General features: G+C 41.9%; 1 protein-coding gene across 8 annotated transcripts in view; it reads left to right on the top strand.

Moving 5' to 3' along the window:
* Positions 1-19,705, top strand: part of MCF2L2 (MCF.2 cell line derived transforming sequence-like 2) — a 248,979-nt gene that overhangs the window by 191,162 nt on the left and 38,112 nt on the right. For all 8 annotated transcript variants that reach the window (XM_087861435.1, XM_087861430.1, XM_087861434.1 and 5 more), the window contains 4 exons: positions 3,978-4,070; positions 4,714-4,806; positions 8,782-8,850; positions 10,917-11,042. In XM_087861435.1, the coding sequence (XP_087717561.1) occupies positions 3,978-4,070; positions 4,714-4,806; positions 8,782-8,850; positions 10,917-11,042 (381 nt within the window). The remainder of the gene's footprint in view (positions 1-3,977; positions 4,071-4,713; positions 4,807-8,781; positions 8,851-10,916; positions 11,043-19,705) is intronic.

The following is a 19,705-nucleotide window of genomic DNA, read 5'->3' as shown; positions in this document are numbered from 1 at the left end:
TGACAGATGGCAGCAACTTACAAGCTTGGCCTCCTGCAAAGCCAGGTGACATGGAGGACTGGCCCCCCCAAAACCAGATGACCCTCCTCTGAATGACTAAGCTGTTTTTGAACAAGAATCACACAGCAGGCTTAAATTCCTCACTAAAGCTGTATTAACACTCTCAAGAGAAGAAGTACTGATGCTAAACTAAAAGTCTCAGAAAATGTATTTTCTTCCATTTTATCGTTATACAGTGTAGAGGATGGTTAGAATATGTTAAATCTGTGGCCTCTCTTTTTTTTTCAGTTTGGAATTTATTTATTTTTTATTCTTAATGAAAAAATAACTTTGGAGCATATTCCAAAGTTTATTTTTAAAATTTTATTTTATTTAAATTCAATTAATTAACATATTATGCATTATTAGTTCCAGAGGTAGAGTTCAGTGTCTATGGTCTCTCTTATGCTTAGTACCTAATTTATGATTTCCTGCCCTTCACCACCATCTCTGACTACATCCCCTTCCCCATGCGCAGACCTCTTCCCTCTTGCCCTCTCCACACCCCTGCTTTGGGCAGTGAATAAGGTGTTAGGGCCCGCGGTGCTCCGTCAGAGCTGGCACAGAGGCATGTATTACCTAGCACCACTCCCCACCAAGCGCGTTCTTCCCTTGGGAGGACAATGCAGATGATCCTGGTGCCCTGGACTTTCTAAGTCTTTTGCATTTCTCCTCTTTCTCTCAAATAGCTCTTCTTTTATTCTCTTCCTTCTTTTTCTTTTTGTGAGCCTGAGACAACAGATCAAACAACTTAAAAATTTTAAACAACCCAAATTATGGCTGATAAGTCTAAAAGCAGTACATGTGATACACTGAGAGCAAGCAAACAGAAATCCTCGGGTTTCAAGGCATTTGACATAATGGAGAAACAGAGCCTTCAACCCTCAGAGCTCTTGCCAGCTTAGAAAGCCCTTTCCACCACCCCGTATGGGCTTTCCACAACAGCCTCATCATAGATTTTTTTGTCAAGTGCCAGAATTCAAGGTACACTAAAAACTATGTTGTACTTAATCTGATTAATTTCTTTTTTGAATTACTTTTATAGCATTATTCATATTTTGCACTATTCTGTAATTTTGCACTCATCAAACCATCAATGTGAAATCTAGTTTCAGAGCTTAGAAATATTTTATAATTGCTTATGTCATTATTGCAAAGACTTATTTAAATTATTGGATGAGAAAATGACCAAATTTCTGTGGGGAAAAACAGATATGATAAAAAAAAATTGAACAAATATGAGGCAATGGTCAGGGAATTGCTGACAAAACATCTTTTCCTAGAAGAATTCCTCACCTAAAGTTTTACAAAGCCTTCTATAGTCCCCCGTGTTGGAAGAAACCCGAGAAATCAGTAATCCAGACCTGCATGTAAACTCTGCATATAATCCTATGTGATTTATGATGTTAGAGACATAGCACAGGTAATAAATTCTTCTCAATCATAAAGTTATTAGTCTGGGACTGATGGAGTAATTAATAACCATGATTAGCTAATCTTTGAGGCTCCTTAAGGGAATTGGCTGCTGCCGTGTATTTGTTAGCCAACGAGGTGGGCCCCTCACCCACTAGTTACTACAACCATTGACCTTTTCTCAATAATATTTGCGGAATTCCATTAATCATGAAAATGAGTTTTGAAATATTGCTCTGGCCAAATGTTTTAATCAGGCTCTATAGTCTGCAGAATCCAAGAAGATTCTGCCCCAGAGACCAAGCTCTACATAGAATAATATTTGTCAATCATCTACTTTGAGTTCCATTAGCTCTGAGATGGGACAAGGCAAAATGGAAAGAGCACTGGGGTGGGACTCAGGAAATGTAACTTCTTGTCTAAATTGAGCCACTTGCTATCTGCATGACCTCATGTTAAGTCACTTAAACCTCCAGAGTCTCACTTCCCTCCTCCATACAATAGGTTTAATAATACCAATATGTAAAGTCGTTGTGGAAATCTAATAAATCAGTGTATGCAGAAGGGTTCTACAAAGTAAAAAGTGGTTTGTCAATCGCTACCATTATTGGGTGCTCCGTATGTATGGGGCATTTGTTGAGAAATTTCCATATATCATCTCATTTAATCTCGCAGTAGTCATAGTTGACTGCTGCTGTGAACCACTTAATAGATGAAAAAACTGAAGTGTAGGGAGGTTAAGTAACTGCACTTGGGCCATTTGGTTTGGAGCTGACAAAGCCAAGAACTGAACCTGGACCATCCACCACCAGAGCCCACCATCCTAATGCTGCCTAAATGAGTGTGTGTGAATATGAGTTTTTGGTAGCAATTTTTTTAGCCTCCTGATTTATTCTATAAGCAGGTGAGGATAGTTGGGTACTTTCATATGCTGCTGGTTAGTGTATATCCTTTCTTTAAGGAATTTTGGATTGAAGAGCAAATGTAGGTCAACAGTCGTGTTTTGGTGCTTGAAGGCCTGTGGTGTTCTGCATTGCTCTAAGTGTAGGCATAGTACCAAGGGGTGAGGGTTTCAAGAGCACACGTTTCAGCTCAGCATCCACTGAGAGAACCAGGTGACTCTATTGCTGGGAAAGTTTGGGGAAATGTGGCTGACTGTCGAGGATGTTTCGCTGGGTGGGAAGCTGGAGCTCCAAAGTCTCCTCCAGCTTTTATATAATCTTCTGGTGGTTAGTGTTGAAAGCAGTGAAACCTTGAATTCCTTTAGGAGCTAAAGGCCAGGGTTCTTGTGCTCTGACAGACCCAATGTGGGTGAGATGCCTTAATCAATTTGTAGTATTTTATAAGCCTGGCCTTCGGTATGGCAGGAGTGTTCCCTACGTGTAGGCTACTCTGCTGTTGAAGCCACTGAGTTTCACAAATGTACTTAGCACATCGGCACATCAAAGGCACACAGGGGATAGTTCTTGAATGAATGAACATATTGTTAAGCTCTGAGTTAGTATTCTAGTTCCTTAACCTGTCAGAATAACATTTCTCCAGAGTCATCTCCCTTCCTTCCACATGCAGAAATGGAAAGAAATAGACATAGTTGAAGTTGTGAGGAAAACAATAACCTATGTCCACATGAAGGACATCAAATTTGGCCTGAGAAATGTAGGGACACAGAAATCCACCAGGATGTAGCCCCGTGGGCTTCTCAGACTCTGTGGCCAGCAGAGCTGCTGTGGTCCAGGGGCGAGTGGTGGAGTGCGTGAAGCTGGCAAGCTGACTCCATAGGCTGGGAGTAGCCTTTCCGGGGTGTTGGTGGGAATGTGCCTACCTCGCATGGTCTCCGATGCAATGAGAAATAGGTCACACAGAACTTGGAATCTGTCTTGATCTCAAGCCCTGAGATAGTCATACAATGTTTCCTGTCTTGGAATCCAGTGCTGTAGGTGGAAAGTGATGTCTGAGGCGAGTCTGCTGCTTTGGGGGTTGTCCAAGGGACTTAGAGCTGTGTTGTTTTCTCCAAGCTGCCACATTTTCACTTTGGGTGTTTCTATCTTTTGGCTGTCTCTTGTTTTTTTTTTCCTCCCCCTGGGGTTGGCATCACAATGATCAAAATAGGAAGATAGGGAGAGAGAAAGGAGGGGCCCTCAGCTACCAGCACCTTTTCTGTCAATTTCGTCTCTCACTGCAGAGCTATTCTGGGGAGACAGTGATGTCCTGGATAAAGAGCAGAGGAGGAAGGATGAAGATTAAAACCTGCTCCTGTTTATGAATTTACCGATTTACTAGAATCCTGTAGTTGTTCCCACAGCACTCTGTTCATATCTGTGTTTAGTACTTACGGTTGTTTAGAACCCTCAGTTTACCTTGCCCTCACACAGTCACCCCAACATGAAGTTATCGTGCATCCCCAGTTCCTCACACCATGAAAATACTCAGGCTTATTGAATATTTGAATGAATAAACGGTATCATCCTCTCCACTTACTGAAAAATGTTACCTGATTAATTTGTCCCAATTCTTTTCCCACTCAGAAAGAAGATCTTCAAATATATTTTAAATACCATAAGAATCTGCCTCGAGCTAGGGCAATCTGGCAAGAATGTCAAGACTGCACCTTCTTTGGGGTAACGTTAAGATCACAAAGTCTCCCACAAATGGTTTTCCCTGGGCAATGCTTATGTGTGCCGAGTCTTTAAAGAAATCAGAAGTATGAACAAGGCAGGGGAATCTGGCATTTGAATTCATGCTTATTAAAAGTCTCTCCTATTTTGAAATTACACATTGGAAGTTTTGAGGTGGCCCTGGGTCTCTGGTGAGCAAACCAGAGTCCTCATCTAGGATGGGGAATTCTAAGAGGAATTAAATCCAAAAGGCCACACTCTGGGTCTCCTTGGAATGATATTAGTAAGTCATCGTGTAACTTCTAGACTCAAAGTGACCTGACTAGACACCACCACCCCCAACTCAAAGACAGGCTGCCTCTTTTTTAGTAGACTTGCTTTCTAAAAGAAATAAATGGTCCTGCTTCCGTAGCTGCATCTAGAATTACTAGCCAAGCCATCCTCTTTCCCGTTTCTTTCATTTGACACACTCTTCCTAAGGCACCCAACATACAAGGCTCAGTAACATCACCAGGCTGATCAACACAGCTGCATCTCTCCCCCCTCCCCAAGAGCAAGTTTCATTTCTTGTATTCAAATCCTGCCTCTTTTTTCTCTCTGTGTGTTGTTGGTTTTGTTTTACATTGTTTTTCTTTGGCTTTTAAAGGTATGCCAGCGCCAACTGGATCACAATCTCCCTCTTTTTAAGTATCTCAGAGGACCAAGCCAGAGACTTATAAAATATCAGATGCTGTTGAAGGTAAAGTCGATAAGACAGTGCTTTCCTGTGCTGGGAAAACATGCATGTGCTGTGGTGCTCTTTTCCTTAGACATGTAGAGTTATAACTTCGTCTTCCAAAGGGGAAGATATGTCTCTCCTTCAGGTTTTTTCTGTCCTCCAAGTCTAAAGCAGTGTACCTCAGTGAGGAGAAAGACCAAAGAATCAGAGAGTTGAAAGGGATCTGGGAGCCTGGCTAGTCCAACATGCAGCCTGAGGCATGAATCTCCAAGGAGGCTGGTTTGGGGCAGGAGCACTCCTGGGGAGCAAAAGGAGAAAGGGGAACACCACCACACTGCTGGCAGCCCAGAGGGCGGGGAGGCAGCCAAAGCCCCTGCTCTCATCTATAAGGTATCTACAGGTCAGATATCATCTGCTCCATTTTACAGATGAGGCAAGGAGCTTCCAAAGTCACAATTTTTCTGTGCATTCAAACATGGAAGGGAGAAGGCAAAACCGGAGTCTTTTCTCCTTTTGCAGCACCTACCTCCGCCCCTCCATTAAGGATCTTTCTCAAGAGCAACATCATAGAATGAATTTTGCTCTGCTGAACCCCTGGGTGGTTCTTGCCAACAGCACACCTGCAGGAGAGCACTCCCAGACACCCCAAACAGGAGAGAAGTCTCTGTCAGGCTGCCTCCCCCCCTGTGAGCTGAGGGAAAGTTTTGGGCCACTACTCCAACTTGTGTTTTGAATTAACATTTATAAGGAGCTCTTGCCCAGTGGCTACTATCTCTCAAAAAACAAAAACAAAAAACCCACAAGCACCTGCTGTTTACCGGATACCTTCCCATATGTATTTTTTAATTTATTCCCCACAATCGGATGCACCCGAAAGGCTCTGGAGTGTGAGGAAACTGAGGCTCGGGGAGGTTAAGCTCATAGCCTAACCCTCTGCCCTCAGAAAAAGTTGCCCCTTTCAGCTCTGCCTCCGCTGGACCGGCCCTGCCGTCACCAGGTGTGGCACTGCCCGACCTCTCGGGCCTTGGCTTTGTCCTGTGTGAGGTGGGGATACTAGAACCTCCTCCAAAGGATTGCTGTGAGGAGCCAGTGAGTAATGCGCGCAGAGAGCTGCTCGGTGCTGGCCCCCAGGAAGCTTCCTGGAAGGCGTAGCCGTCGCCGTTGTTTTCCACGTAGAGATGCCACAGCAGTGTGGGAATGGGGATGACGGCGGCTGCTTCCGTCCATGAGCGGCAGCTGTGAGTGTGGTTGTGGCAACTCGGCGTTCACGGAGAGCCTCACCCTCCTCTGAGCAGCCCAACTTCACCGAGCTGTCCCAGCCCTGGGCCCAGGGAGGAAGGAGCAGGACGAGTGTGGGTCTTCACCGCCCCGGTCTGGGTCCGCGCGTGGGAAGAGCCCGAGCTTTCCCACAGAAGCGATGTGGCCGCAAGAGCGAGTTCTGTACCACGCACGGAGGGCTCCAGGGCGCGGTAATTAGAAACCGGGACTGGGGAGCTGGGCGTCCCGGGCGTGATCCCGCTCTGACGCGCCCGGAGCGCAGCTCGGGCAAATCGCGTCAGCTCTCCCCGCCTCCGGTTCCTCAGCGGTGAAGAGGAGGTAGTACTAGTCCTTTCCTGGTATGCTCTTTGGGAGCATGAACGACGGAATGCACGTTAAAGGTAATGAGAGAATTTTGTTAGTTTCATTTCACCGAGGAAACGAGACAGAATCACTGTAAAAAATTCCTTGGGGTCTGTGGGAAACCTTGGGAGGCTATGCAAGGCAAACCAGTTTTCCCCATTGCTAAGCTTGCTGCGTGCTGGAAAAACAAGTCCAAACCACTGGCACGCCTGTGAAGAAAGGAAGTAGTGTTCTCCGCCCTGAGGGACAGGGCTCATTCTGCAGCGCCTGCCATCAGCGCGTTTGGGAGCACGGGTGTCGACGGACGGCCTCATGGCTTAGAAGGGTCGTGGGATCCTGGTGTGAGAAGGCTTTTTCCACGTACAAAAGAAAGGGAGGGGAATGATAGATTATACCATTAAAAACAGACACATGAAAAATTGGGTGAAATAGAATATTAGCAAGATACGGGACAGACGGTCAGCGTGCTTAATAATGAGCTCATAGAAGTTAATAATTAAAAAAAAACAAAACCAAGAAATAATACCTATGAAATGCTTAATATCTTTTCTGAGATATTATGAAAATTAACAGTTGTGACAGAGTTTTTTGGATACATAATGCACATGTCTAATGAGTCATGGCAAGCCGATTAAATAATACATTATTTATTAGCATCTGTTAGAAATAGATGCATTTAGGGACAACAAGAATTCACTTTTATTGAGGTCATGATTTATGTCAAAGAAGCTAAGGGATGTATGGAAACTATCAGATTTATTTATTTATTTTTTAAGATTTTATTTATCTGTTTGGGAGAGAGTGAGAGAGAGAGCAAACACAAGCAGGGAGAGCAGCAGGCAGAGGGAGAGAGAGAAGCAGGCTCCCCACTGAGCAGGGAGCCGGATGCCAGGCTTGATCCCAGGACCTTGGGTTCATGACCTGAGCTAAAGGCAGACACTTAACATTACCTGAGCCGAAGGTGCCCTGAAACAATCAAATTTAATGTAGAGAATTTTTCTTACCTGGATTTTAAGATGTGATTTGGAAAATGGTGCATTATTTGTTTACAATAAATGTTACTTATTATAAGAAGGATATTCTAGAAGAGGTGGTTATACTGATTTCCTGTGTAATGCGACTAATGTCCTAGAAGTGATATGCATTTTTCTTCTTTTGAAAGAATTAAATAGACTACTATTAGAAAAAAAGAACTGATAGGGAGAGGTTGGTAAAAGGATATAAACTTAGTTTATAAAATGAATAAGGTGTGAGGATCTAATGTAAAACATGGTGACTGTTGATAACAGTGTATTATACAATTTAAATTTGCTAAGAGTAGGACTTAAATGTTCTTGCTAAAAAAAAAGATAAATATGTGAGGTAATGATGTGTTAATTAACTAGATAGAAGAAATCCTTTTACAATATATACATATATCAAATCATCACCATATACACTTTGAATACCTAACAATTTTATATGCCAATTATACCTCAAAGCTGAAACAAAAAAGAAAATAATAAAAAAATGAACTGAGGACATAAGGGAGTTTACAGAAGAATAAATGTTAATAGCAAACATTTTTTTGAAAGTTCTACCTCACCAGTTATTTGAGAAATTCAAATTAAAACAGTGAGGTAGGATTTCTCTGTTGATTGAATTAGCAAAGGTTTTTGATTAAATGTTAATACTCCATGTAGGGTTGGGGCTGATGAAACAGGCTTCCATATATGACTGGTAGGAACATAGTCCTTCTGTAAAGAACTTGGAAGTATGCACCAGAACTTTTAACAGTGGGGTGCCTGTGTGGCTCAGTTGGTTAAGTGTCCAACTCCTGATTTTGGCTCAGGTCATAATCTCAGGGTCATAAGATCGAGCGCCCATTGGGCTCCATGTTCAGCACAGAGTCTATTTATCCTTCTCCCTCTGCTTCTCCCCACTTCCAATTAAATAAATAAAATCTTAAAAAAAAAAAAAGAACTTTTAACATTGACAGTTTCACTTCTAGGAATTTATCCTTAGGAGAAAAGCACAAAGATCATTATTATTATAGTAAAAAATTATTGAACGTAAGTGTTTAACAGTGGGGGGAAATTAATGAATTATGATTTATCTACAGGATGCAACACTGCAACAATTAAAAAACATGTTTTAAAACATAATGTCATGGAAAAATGTTCAGGATATGCTGTTGAGTGAGAAAAAACAGGCTACAAAACAGTGTGTCCAATATGATTCTGTTTGTGGAAAGAACTCCGGGCAATTCTTTCCCTCTTACTTACGACAGAGAAATTTACCTACCTCCTGTTAATTTAGCATTGGCTGGAGCTTGTGCAGTAGATTTAGTTGGTATTCTACTTTTTGATGTCCAATAAGGCTTTTGGGTTAATGCAGGGTCTGCTGGATTTTGAGTCTCCTGAGGATTTGGGGATAGACCCAGGTGACGAAGGAGTTTTGGCTAAGGTACTGTATATTAAATTTTGTTTTATATAACTGACTGTTAATGGTGTTTGTCTATGGCTGGGCAGATTTATGGCAATTTTGTTTTTCTTGTTTATGATCTTTATGATTTAAATTTTTGCAAATAGCATATATCCTATAATTTATAGTCACAGAAAAAGAAAAAAAATGAAAGGCAATTTCAAAGTGAGGTTTTGTAACAGGATAATTAGTAATATGTTTTCTTTCCTCCACATAAAAATGTTTTAACAGGAATACAAAATTAAGTCAATGTGTAAAATGCATACGTAAAAGACTAGAAGTAAATATGATAAAATCTCTGCTGTGGTTTTCCTTCAGGGTAGGATTATGTATGATTTATATTTACTTGTTTGTGCTTCTTCGTATATCTGATTTGCATACATTATGCCCTGTTCACCTAAGTGTGTTTGTGGGTGTGAATTCTAAGACAGCCAAGGTTCCCTCAGAAGAAATGGTGACCATACCGTACTGGGAAGAAATCTGTGACTTAAGAGTGGGATTTCTTTTAAAATTTCTACAGAATATTCTGGGTTTAACAAGAAAAACATGAGAAGCAATCATTTGCATGCCTTCTCCACTCAGTATATATGGTAGGGACTCCTCATAATTAAGAGACACTCAAGACACAGGTAATAATTTAATAGCCTGGAGCAAGGGGAGCTAGGCTGAGTTAGTTTAATAACGTTTGTAAGGATGTTTCTAAGCCCTGCATTACACAATGTAAAAGTAGCTACCTGCTATGTTTGTGGGAGGAGGGTTAGTGGGAAGGAGAGAGAATAGGAACAGTTGAGTCTCTAAAAGGAAGTTGAGTTTTAACTGTTGGGTAAAGAGGAAGAGCCCTGATGTAGGAACGAAATCCTTTATTGATGATGTTTCAAAAAACTCAGGTGAGACTCTGTTGTCTATCCCAGCACCTGGAGCGTATTGATATGAGTGAGAAGGTAAGAATCCATGGCAGACTGTTGAACGATGGCAGCGTGTTCTGTCCCATTCATCAGCCCTGTCACTCATATCTCTGATCCAAAAAAGCGAATCCTCCGTGCTTCAGCAGAGATTAGGAGAATACATAAACCTTTGCTTACATCACACGGTAGAGGACAAAAAAAGGTGGGACTATACAGGGAGTGGGGAGCCAACAAAGAGCTGTCTGTTCTTTGTTATAGAAATCGATGTGTTAAAAAGAAAAAAAAAGAAACCAAAATTTCTTGTTGGTATTTACCATAGAACAGATAAATGTGCTATGTAGGTAGCTGGAGAATAAAATACTGGAACTGTAAGCGAAAGACTTTCACACTGGAACAATCATCTCTGTTATGTCCTAAGTGTCTCAGTAGTAATATTGGTCTCTTGAATTAGCAGTTAGAGAGTTTGCACTCAATGCTGAGTCTTCCCGTTTGGGAGGTGCCGACCATGTTGGCTTATCTCTTTGGTGTCTTTAACAGTGATAGAATGTGAGAAAGACAGGGGAAGGAGAAGAGGGAGAAAGGGCAGAGGGAGGTGGTGGGGATTCAATGTGTCAAATGCAACAGTTATGCCATTTACACGTGCATCATTAGTAAACCTCCACAGGGCAGCTCATTCTCCCTGGGATGGTTTTAAGTATAATTTTACCCATAGGAATAGGACTTTCACATTATGTACAGGAATACGATACTCAGATTTTACTTTTCAATAGGCCCCAGGGCTAGGGGTGTAAAAAGGGAGAGCAGCCTATTTAAAGGATCTGGGTTTTCCATGCTTTAAAGAAGGTCAGTATGTTTCTTATGCTGCAGGAATATAATGTCCATGATTTTATGAACTCCATTCTTCATGAGTGCCATGTACAGAAGGTCTAGTCGATGATTTTGCTTGTGTGTATATTGTATATGTAAACCAGCAAGTATCTTTAGCCACCATTCTTTGGGAGCAGAGCAAGAGATCCATGTATCCTCCTTCCCCATCTCTGTGGTGGCAGGGTCCATGGGTCCTTAACCAGGGTTCTGTTTCCCTGGTTCACTTGGTTAAATGGTTTACATTTTGATTTCCAACAAGGCATTTGGTTTCCACAGAATGGGCCAAAGAAGACCAAGGATTCAGCATTCTCAGCCGAACTACAGCAAGCTTTGGCCATGATAGAGGATTTGATCAAGTCCTGTGAGTTGGCCGTGGACCTGGCAGCAGTCACTGGATGTCCGGTATGGGCCATAGCAAGTGTGGGAACAGTTCAGCAAAAGGCAGGCACAATATTACGAAGGTAGGAGATGTTGTGGCAAAGGTAAAGAGGTGACCTGTGGTAAAAGAATCTGACTCTGAGGAAAGCAGATGAAATTGTGCAGCAAATCTGTGCTGTGGGAATCCAAGCAGCCCCTCAGCATTTTCAGGACTCTTGGGTTGGATTCCTTGGGGTCCTGAATGTTGAGACTGACCCACCCTCGGGAACACACAAGAACTCAGAGGCCAGAACATAGATGGACAGGACAAGGTGCTGAAGGAGTAATTTATTCTCTGACTCATGGCACTATTAAAAGATTAAAAGATTTTCCTTCTTGCCTCAGATTTTCTCTGGCAAAGTCCTTTGACAATGGGTCCTAAGTGGAAGTCTAACTCCATTTTTACATCACAGATTTTAGAAGAGGACCGACAAGCATATATTATACATTCTGTAATCCAAATGGTTGAGGAAAAATACCAGAAGAGGCAGTGCTGGGGAGTTGAGCCGCCTCGACCCAGGCATGAGGGTAAACCCTGAGCAGGGCAGTCCCAGGAATTCCAGGCAGGCCATCCTCTGTAACCATATGAGCTCCTCAGGACTGGGACATCATTACTTTTCAGCAGCTTTCACGGGGAGGTGCTCTAGATATTGCCTCAGGTCAATTCGTTTTTCATCATTGTCATAACAGGTTACTGCAAGCTTGGTGGCATAGAGCAGCGCAAATGTATTATATTATAGTTCCACAGGTCAGAAACACAACACAGTCTCCCTGGGCTAAAATCGAGGTGTCCGCTTTCCCTTTGGGAGGCTCTAGGAGAGAATCTGTTTCCTTGCCTTGTCCAGCTTACCAAGGCCACACACACTCCCTGGCTCATGGTACCTTCTTCCATTGTCAAAGTTCTTCTTGACTCACATCATTCTGACCTTCTCTTCTGCTTCTCTACCACTTTTGAGGACTCTGCGATTACATTGGACCCACCCATTCATCCACAGTATCGCCCTGTCTCAAAGTCAGCTGATGAATAACCCTAATGCCATCTGCAACCTTAATTCCCATTTGTCATGTAACCTGACATATCCTCTCAGATTCCAGGGGTTAGGATGTGGACCTCTTTGGAAGGCTATTCTGTCTACCACCCACGGATGAAACATTTTGAGGGTTACATTTCAAACATATACTTTCCCTTCTCTCTTTTTCCATTTCATTTTTTACCTGGTTTTAACATACTGTTCATTGAGGTCTGAGCAAAAGAAATGACCCTTCTTTTATTTCCTGGTCATCAGTCAAACCATGCAAATTAGTGACAAAAAACCCCCCACTATCTTTTTATTTCCCTCCCTCCTGGTATTTCTCTGGCCAGCATCTCAGAAGCAGCCCCACTGGGCCCACAGTGATCCAGGTAGTGATGCTGTTACTGTCCCCTGGGACTTGAGTGCTCTCGGCTTACTACTGATGCATGATTCAGGAGGGTATTCATGAACCACAGGGTATGCGTGGGAGAGGATCATTTTCTTGGTAATAATTTTTTCCTTCTTCATTTAAGGAAACTCAAGGGAGTCATTTGTTTAATCATTTTGGGACATCTTTCTGCTCTTTTTATCTTTGAACACACGTCAGCTACCCCTCTTAGATATCCATTTCCCTGAATCAAATGAATGTCCCGGAAACCATTCACAAGGCAGGAAACTCCCAGTTATTATTCTGAGTCTAAGTATAAGAGGAGGAGGAAGTTATGAGAAAATAATTAGTAAAACGTGAGTAAATAACAATCTACTCTAATTTCGTTCCAAGCCAGCTTGCATGCAAATAAGATGAACCAGCTTGGAGAATTGTAGAGATTCGTTACATCAAATGCAAAGAAATTTTTTCTCCCATATGTCCTCAGAATTGTGCCTTTGACATAAACTCTATTGTTGTTTTTTTTTTTTCACTAGGATTTCAACTTGCTTTACATCTAGTACGTCAGCTACTTTACCCTGACAGGATTGTATGATCCTATTGAATTACGGAAGAGCAGGCAGTGAAATTTCCCTTTCTGATTCATGAGTAGATCCACAGAAAGAAGAGTTAACTCACCCAAGATCACATTGTACAACAGTTTGGACCACTTCTTGGACCTCTTCACTCCCTATCCAGAGTGCCATTCATTCTCTTAATGCATTCTTCATCTGATTTTGTTTAGAGTCTACTAACAGCCCAGCTACTCCTAACTCGCATCTAATGATTCTAAGAGTCTTTGAGTCAGCTTTGTAGAAGCTTGCCACAGGGAGCTGAAAATCACATGCTGAGTGTGTGGATGAACCCAGAACCTAACCTGTTAGTTTCTCTACTTGACATCCAATATTGACCTGGTTTTGAAAAGGAAAGACATTGAACCTGAGTGGGTGAATGCATAATTAAAACAACTAGAAAAGAAAAAATCCCTCCTGATATCTACATCTTATTCCTGTTGTGTACACTCCGTTAGTTCTCGATTTAATTCAATCACAGGAACTTTTAAGTTTTTTTGTTTTAAGAAAGTTTGTTTTTGTGGAATACTGAGATATCATTTACTTCTCTCCATTTGAAAAAAGAAAAAAAGAAAGAAAAGAAAAATAAGTTTCGCCTCTATTCAATCTAACACATAAAATAGAGATGTGTATAGAGTGCTTTTAAATCCTGGCTTATCAGGAACAAGTTCCAAAGTTGAAAGTAAAGCTTGAATGAAACATTTTTATTTTCTGTCATTTAATAAAGGAAGTTTTTTTTTTTTAAGATTTTATTTATTTGTTTGACAGAGAGAGAGACAGCCAGCCAGAGAGGGAACACAGGCAGGGGCAGTGGGAGAGGAAGAAGCAGGCTCCCAGTGGAGGAGCCCGATGCGGGGCTCGATCCCAGGGACCTGGGATCACGCCCTGAGCCGAAGGCAGACGCTTAACGACTGCGCCACCCAGGCGCCCCAATAAAGGAAGTATTTTTATTGCAAAGGCCAGGTATCTTATTTCTGATTCAGTCTCCACTTCCCCGAGCAGAATGTTGGCTGCGGAGTAAGGCTGAGTAAATAATCTTAACGACTCCGTGGGATTGCCTGTGCATCTTCCCACACTCAAGACACCTACATCAAGAGTGGTTATGAGGAGTAAATGAGGATTAAATCATAACAAAGGCACCCAGCACCGTGTCTGGCACCTGGGAGATGCTGAGTAAAGGGCCCTAGGCTGACTCATTTGGATACTTGATCTGATTGGAAAGGAAGGAACCCTTTTGCTTCTAGTGATTGTAATTACAGTTTCTGCTTTTTGTTTCTGGACTGGCTTTGTGCTGATTCACTTATCCAGATGTTTCCTCCTTCTTTGTGCAAGAAGTATACAGCTCTGCCACATTGCTGTCACTGCCAGGAATGAAAACCTGGGCACCCAAAAGTGGTCTCTTTCTGGAGGTTGGCTTCACCAGACATCCTCTCAGCAAGATTCTCCATTGGCTGATATAGTTGCGTTTGAAATTCTTACACCAGAGCTCTTAACTACAAAATCCCACCCACGAAAAGTGGTAACATTTACTAGTTTATTTTGCCATCATTTCCCATATAGAGGAAGCCATCTGACCTTTCACTTGTTTGTTTAGGGTAGCCGATACCAAATGGTGTTGTATATCCGAGTTCATATCCATTAGATTCAACATACACAAGTGATGGCCATCACTAGTAGAAAAACTGATTGCAGACATATTCATTTCCTAGAGCTGCCATCACAAAGCTCCACAGTTCTGGAGGCTAAAAGTCCAAAATCAAGGTGTTATCAGGCCTTTGCTCCCTCTGAAGGCTCTAGGAAAGAATCCAGCCTTGCTTCTCTCCTGGCTTCTACTCGTTGCCAGCAATGCTTGGCATTCTTTGGCTTGCAGCTACATGACTCCAACTTCTGCCTGTCTTTGTGACCAGCTTCTCTATGTGTGTGTCTGTATCTGTTTTTTCTTCTCATGAGGACACCAGTGCTCGCCCTAATCCAGTAGGACTTCACTCTGGCTCATTAAATCTGCAAAGAACTTATTTCCAGATAAGATCATATTCTGAGGTCCCAGGTAGACATGAGTTTTTTGGGAGACACTGTTCAACCTAGTACTGGGGCATCGCTGAATTAGTTTGCTCACGGTGCTGAGCATTTAGCCTCATGTCACCCCAGGCACTTGAGCCACTAAATGAATAAATATTACGTGTCTGGGGGACATACATCTGCAAGAATCATGCATGTGGTCTCTGGCCTTGGGACCAACTGCAGTCTGATTGGAAAGAAAAGATCCGTATGGTTGAAAGATGCCAAAGTTCATCTTCGGTCTTGCTCAGAGGAACTCCCCCGGTCCTTTCCCTTGGGAGGTGGGGGTGCCTCCATGCAGGCATGCATCCTGGCTGGTGGTATGGTAATATGCACGTACCTGCCCTTCATCAACAATGCATGGGGCACACACCCTCAACCACTGCAAGGTGGGCCTTGAGTATTGAGACGTCCAATCCGACACATGCAACCCTTCTGTTTTAGCTGGACTCAAAAGACCCAGCAATTCCCTCCACTGACCTTCAGTGATGATGGCTTACTGGAGCCTTGGAAAGAGCCAGCACAATGACAGTGCCAGGCTCACGGAGGTGGGAATGGGACAACTCCAGGACCCATTACAATTCTGGGGCCTTGGCTTGGGAGAGAGTGGGGGTTCTTATGTGTGTGCTCTGCCTGTATATGCCAGGTACATCCACACACCTGCTGTCTTCTCCTCTTACCACCTGCTGTCTGGTTCTCTCCCTCCATTGGTGTCTTTCCCTCTTCCTCATAGTTTCTGGTTTTCCGGTGACTCAGTTTCTTTATTGCTTTGTTACTTTATTGTTTATTCCAGCTCCTGCCCTCTTATAAAGCATCTCACAGCTACAACTCCTGCTACTTACTGCCTCAGTTCAGACAGGGGTCAGATTGGCCTCTATGGTCAGGTGCTCACCCCTCTCTGGATTCGTATCCATTGGTCAATTGCCTACTGAGGTGCAAACAGCTACGGCTGCTGGAGGGCTGAGGAGGAGAGAGCAGAGGTGTTAAAGGCAACGTCACTGCCTAAGGTCGCCTCTTGTGCAGGGCTATAGATAGGGCAGTTTCCTCTGCAGCCCATAACCTTGGCAGACACCTTAACTAACCTCACCCAGCCCTCTACAGGTCATTAGAGAGTGCACACTGGGACTTGTTCCCCATTTCCCCATCATTCTGGCTTCTTTTATTTATTTATTTTAATTTTAATTTATTTTTTTTTATTTTTAGACAACCTTCATTAATAAAATGTAGTGAGATGCCTCTATTTTATGTCTCCACTAATTTTATTTTTAATTCTACTTATTCATTTAAGCAGTCCTATATTTTTTTAAATTTAAATTCAATTAATTAACATATAGTGTATTATTAGTTTCAGAGGTAGAGGTCAGTGATTCATCAGTCTTCTATAACACCCAGTGCTCATTACATCACATACCCTCCTAAAGGTCCATCACCAGTGATTCCATCCCCTCATCCTCCTCCCCTCCAGCAACCCTCAGTTTGTTTCCTGTGGTTAAGAGTCTCTTGTGGTTTGTCTCCCTCTCTGATTTTGTCTTGTTTTATTTTTCCCTACCTTCCCCTATGCTCCTCTGTTTTGTTTCTTAAATTCCACATATGAGTGAAATCATATAATTGTCTTCCTCTGTTTGACTTATTTCTCTTAGCATAATACCCTGTAGTTCCATCCACATCATTGCAAATAGCAAGATTTCATTTTTTATGGCTAAGTAGTATTCCATTGTGTATATATATCACATCTTCTTTATTCATTCATCTGTCAGTGGACGTCTGGGCTCCTTCCATAGTTTGGCTAGAGTGGACATTGCTGCTATAAACATTGGGGTGCAGGTGCCCCTTCTTTGAGGTAAATACCTAGTAGTGCAATTGTTGGGTCATAGGGTAGCTCTATTTTCAGCTGTTTGAGGAACCTCCACACTGTTTTCCAGAGTGTCTGCATCAGTTTGCATTCCTACCCACAGTGTAAGAAGGTTCCCCTTTCTCTACATCCCCGCCAACACCTGTTTTTTCCTGACTTGTTAATTTTAGCCATTCTGACCAGTGTAAAGTGGTATCTCATTGTGGTTTGGATTTATATTTCCCTGATGACAAGCAATGTTGAGCATTTTTTCATGTGTTTGTTGGCCATTTGGATGTCTTCTTTGGAGAAATGTCTGTTCATGGTTTCTGCCTATTTCTTGACTGGATTATTTGTTTTCTGGGTGTGGAATTTGATAAGTTTTTTTATAGATTTTGGATACTAGGCCTTTATCAGATAAGACATTTGCAAATATCTTCTCCCATTCTGTAGGTTGTCTTTTGGTTTTGTTGACTATTTCTTTCGCTGTGCAGAAGCTTTTTATCTTGATGAAATCCTAATAGTTCATTTTTGCCTTTGTTTCCCTTGACTTTGGAGACGTGTCTAGCAAGAAGTTGCTGCAGCCAAAGTCACAGAGGTTGCTGCCTGTGTTCTCCTCTAGGATTTTGATGGATTCCTGTCTCACATTTAGGTCTTTCATCCATCTTGAGTCTATTTTTGTGTATGGTGTAAGGAAATGGTCCAATTTCATTCTTCTGCATGTGGCTGTCCAATTTTCCCAACACCATTTGTTGAAGAGACTGTCTTTTTCTCATTGGATATTCTTCCCTGCTTTGTTGAAGATTAGTTGACCATAGAATTGAGGGTCCATTTCTCAGTTCTCTATTCTGGCTTCTTTTAGAATTGCTTTTAACAGTTGTGCTTTGAAGTGATGCCTCCATATTCACCAAATGTGTTGTCAGAAACAGCTTTACCTAAAATCCATTTGTCTATCTATTCTGGGATGTGGCTGAGGATGTGCTTAGTATTTGACTCAGTGACTCTTTATGAGGACCAGGACCCATGGGAGAAATTTCTCTCATGTCTTATTAATAGGAATTGCTGTGCATTTTCTGAACAATTGGTTTAAGTATGTCTTTGTACATAATGTATCATACAACTCCCTGTGTTTCCCTCTGCAGTGCACACTAGAAGGTCCTAGCCTAGCCTACAGTAGGTTTACATGGCTTTATTATATGGGTTTTATGTACAACCTCTTCATTTTATTTTTTTAAATCTTTTTTCACCCTAAGAACATTAACCAATGTTTTTGTCTGCCTATAATGTATATATTTTTTATAAGATAGATCGAATTTTTGAAATGAGGTGGAGTATAAGTACATTTTAAAATAGAAACTATGCAGTCAGTGAAGTTTCAGACTCTTGGTTTTGGCTCAGGTCATGACCTCAGGGTTGTGGGATCGAGCCCCGCATAGGGCTCTGTGCTCAGAACAGAGTCTGCTTGATGGTCTCTCTCCCTCTGCCCCTCCCACTTGTTCTCTCGCTCTCAAATAAATAAATAAATCTTTAAAAAAATAAAATAGAAACTACTGATTGCAGTTCATGTGGCAAATATTAAGCACCAACTTTTGCCAGTCACTTTGACAAAAACATATTTCCTGCATAATTTCTGTCTATATAGTAGAAATGGAATGGGTTTAAAAGAGAATGCAATCACTGAGGGCTGGAGTGGCTCCTGGAAGAATGTGGATAAAGTGAAAAAGTTCTCAAGGGTCCTCATGAGCCCATCACCCATCTGTCTCAGAGCATGGTCAAGCCGTGCCCACACAACCACAGCAGAAGCATCGTGCCTGTAGGAGAGCAGTCCTCATGGCTGGGGGCTCTTTAGTCCTCACTGAGTGGTTTGCTCACCACAGCTGACACATGTAAATTTTACCAAGCATAGAGAAAAATAGCACAGAAAATATGCCGCAAGCACCATAGAAATGAGTAGAGTTTATGCTCTTGAAGTTTTTATTTTAGAATTTCAGAAGTGCAGTAAATTATTTTTAAAACAATATTCACAGTTTGTTCAACATAAGCAATAAATTATAAAAATGCCCAATTAGAAATAATGTACATATTTCTAGTATTCACTCAGAAATTGTAGGGATTTATTAGCTAGATATAACTCAGGGAAATTTCTCTGTCCTGGTCCTGTTCAAATAATTTTCTCCTTTTGGCATTTCCCTTCAGGGAAATAAATTCTTGATTATCTGCTTCAAGTGATCTAATTTTTTAAAAATACCAGATAAAACACAACGTCCTTAGCTCGTCTTACCCCACTACTTTCTGGAGAGAGCTCAGAGAAGGCAGGGTCACTCATTTGGACTTTTAACCAGACATACGAGAAAGATGGGTTTGCTGGTGGAAAAAAGGCATAAAAATGTGCCCTGAAGCCAAACAGACTTTCTAAAAGATTTTGTCATTTGGGATTATCCTTGCCCTGTCCACTTACTCTGAGAAATGCAAAATTGAATGTCATTACTATTTTCATTACAGTGTTATGAAGATTAGGTTATATGAAGCCTTTTGCTTTCAGAACAAATCCCGTGTTCTTAGGTGCTCATACCCGAAGCAGCTGTTGGGTGCGGTTGGAGCACAGGGATGATTATGGCATAGGTCCATAATGCAGCAAAAATTCTGTCTCTCCTGAACATACTTAAATGTTAATTTCTTGCCCTTTTAGACTGTCATGTATCAAAAACCAAGATGAGGAAATAGAATTCTACTAGTTAAAATTAATT

The sequence above is a fragment of the Ursus americanus genome, chromosome 4, assembly GCF_024610735.1.
Source record: "Ursus americanus isolate L20-20 chromosome 4, mUrsAme1.1.p, whole genome shotgun sequence".
In the NCBI taxonomy this organism is placed as follows: Eukaryota; Metazoa; Chordata; class Mammalia; order Carnivora; family Ursidae; genus Ursus; species Ursus americanus.
The sequence above is the reverse complement of the archived record's forward strand: the minus strand, read 5'-3'. Positions and strand labels throughout refer to the sequence as shown.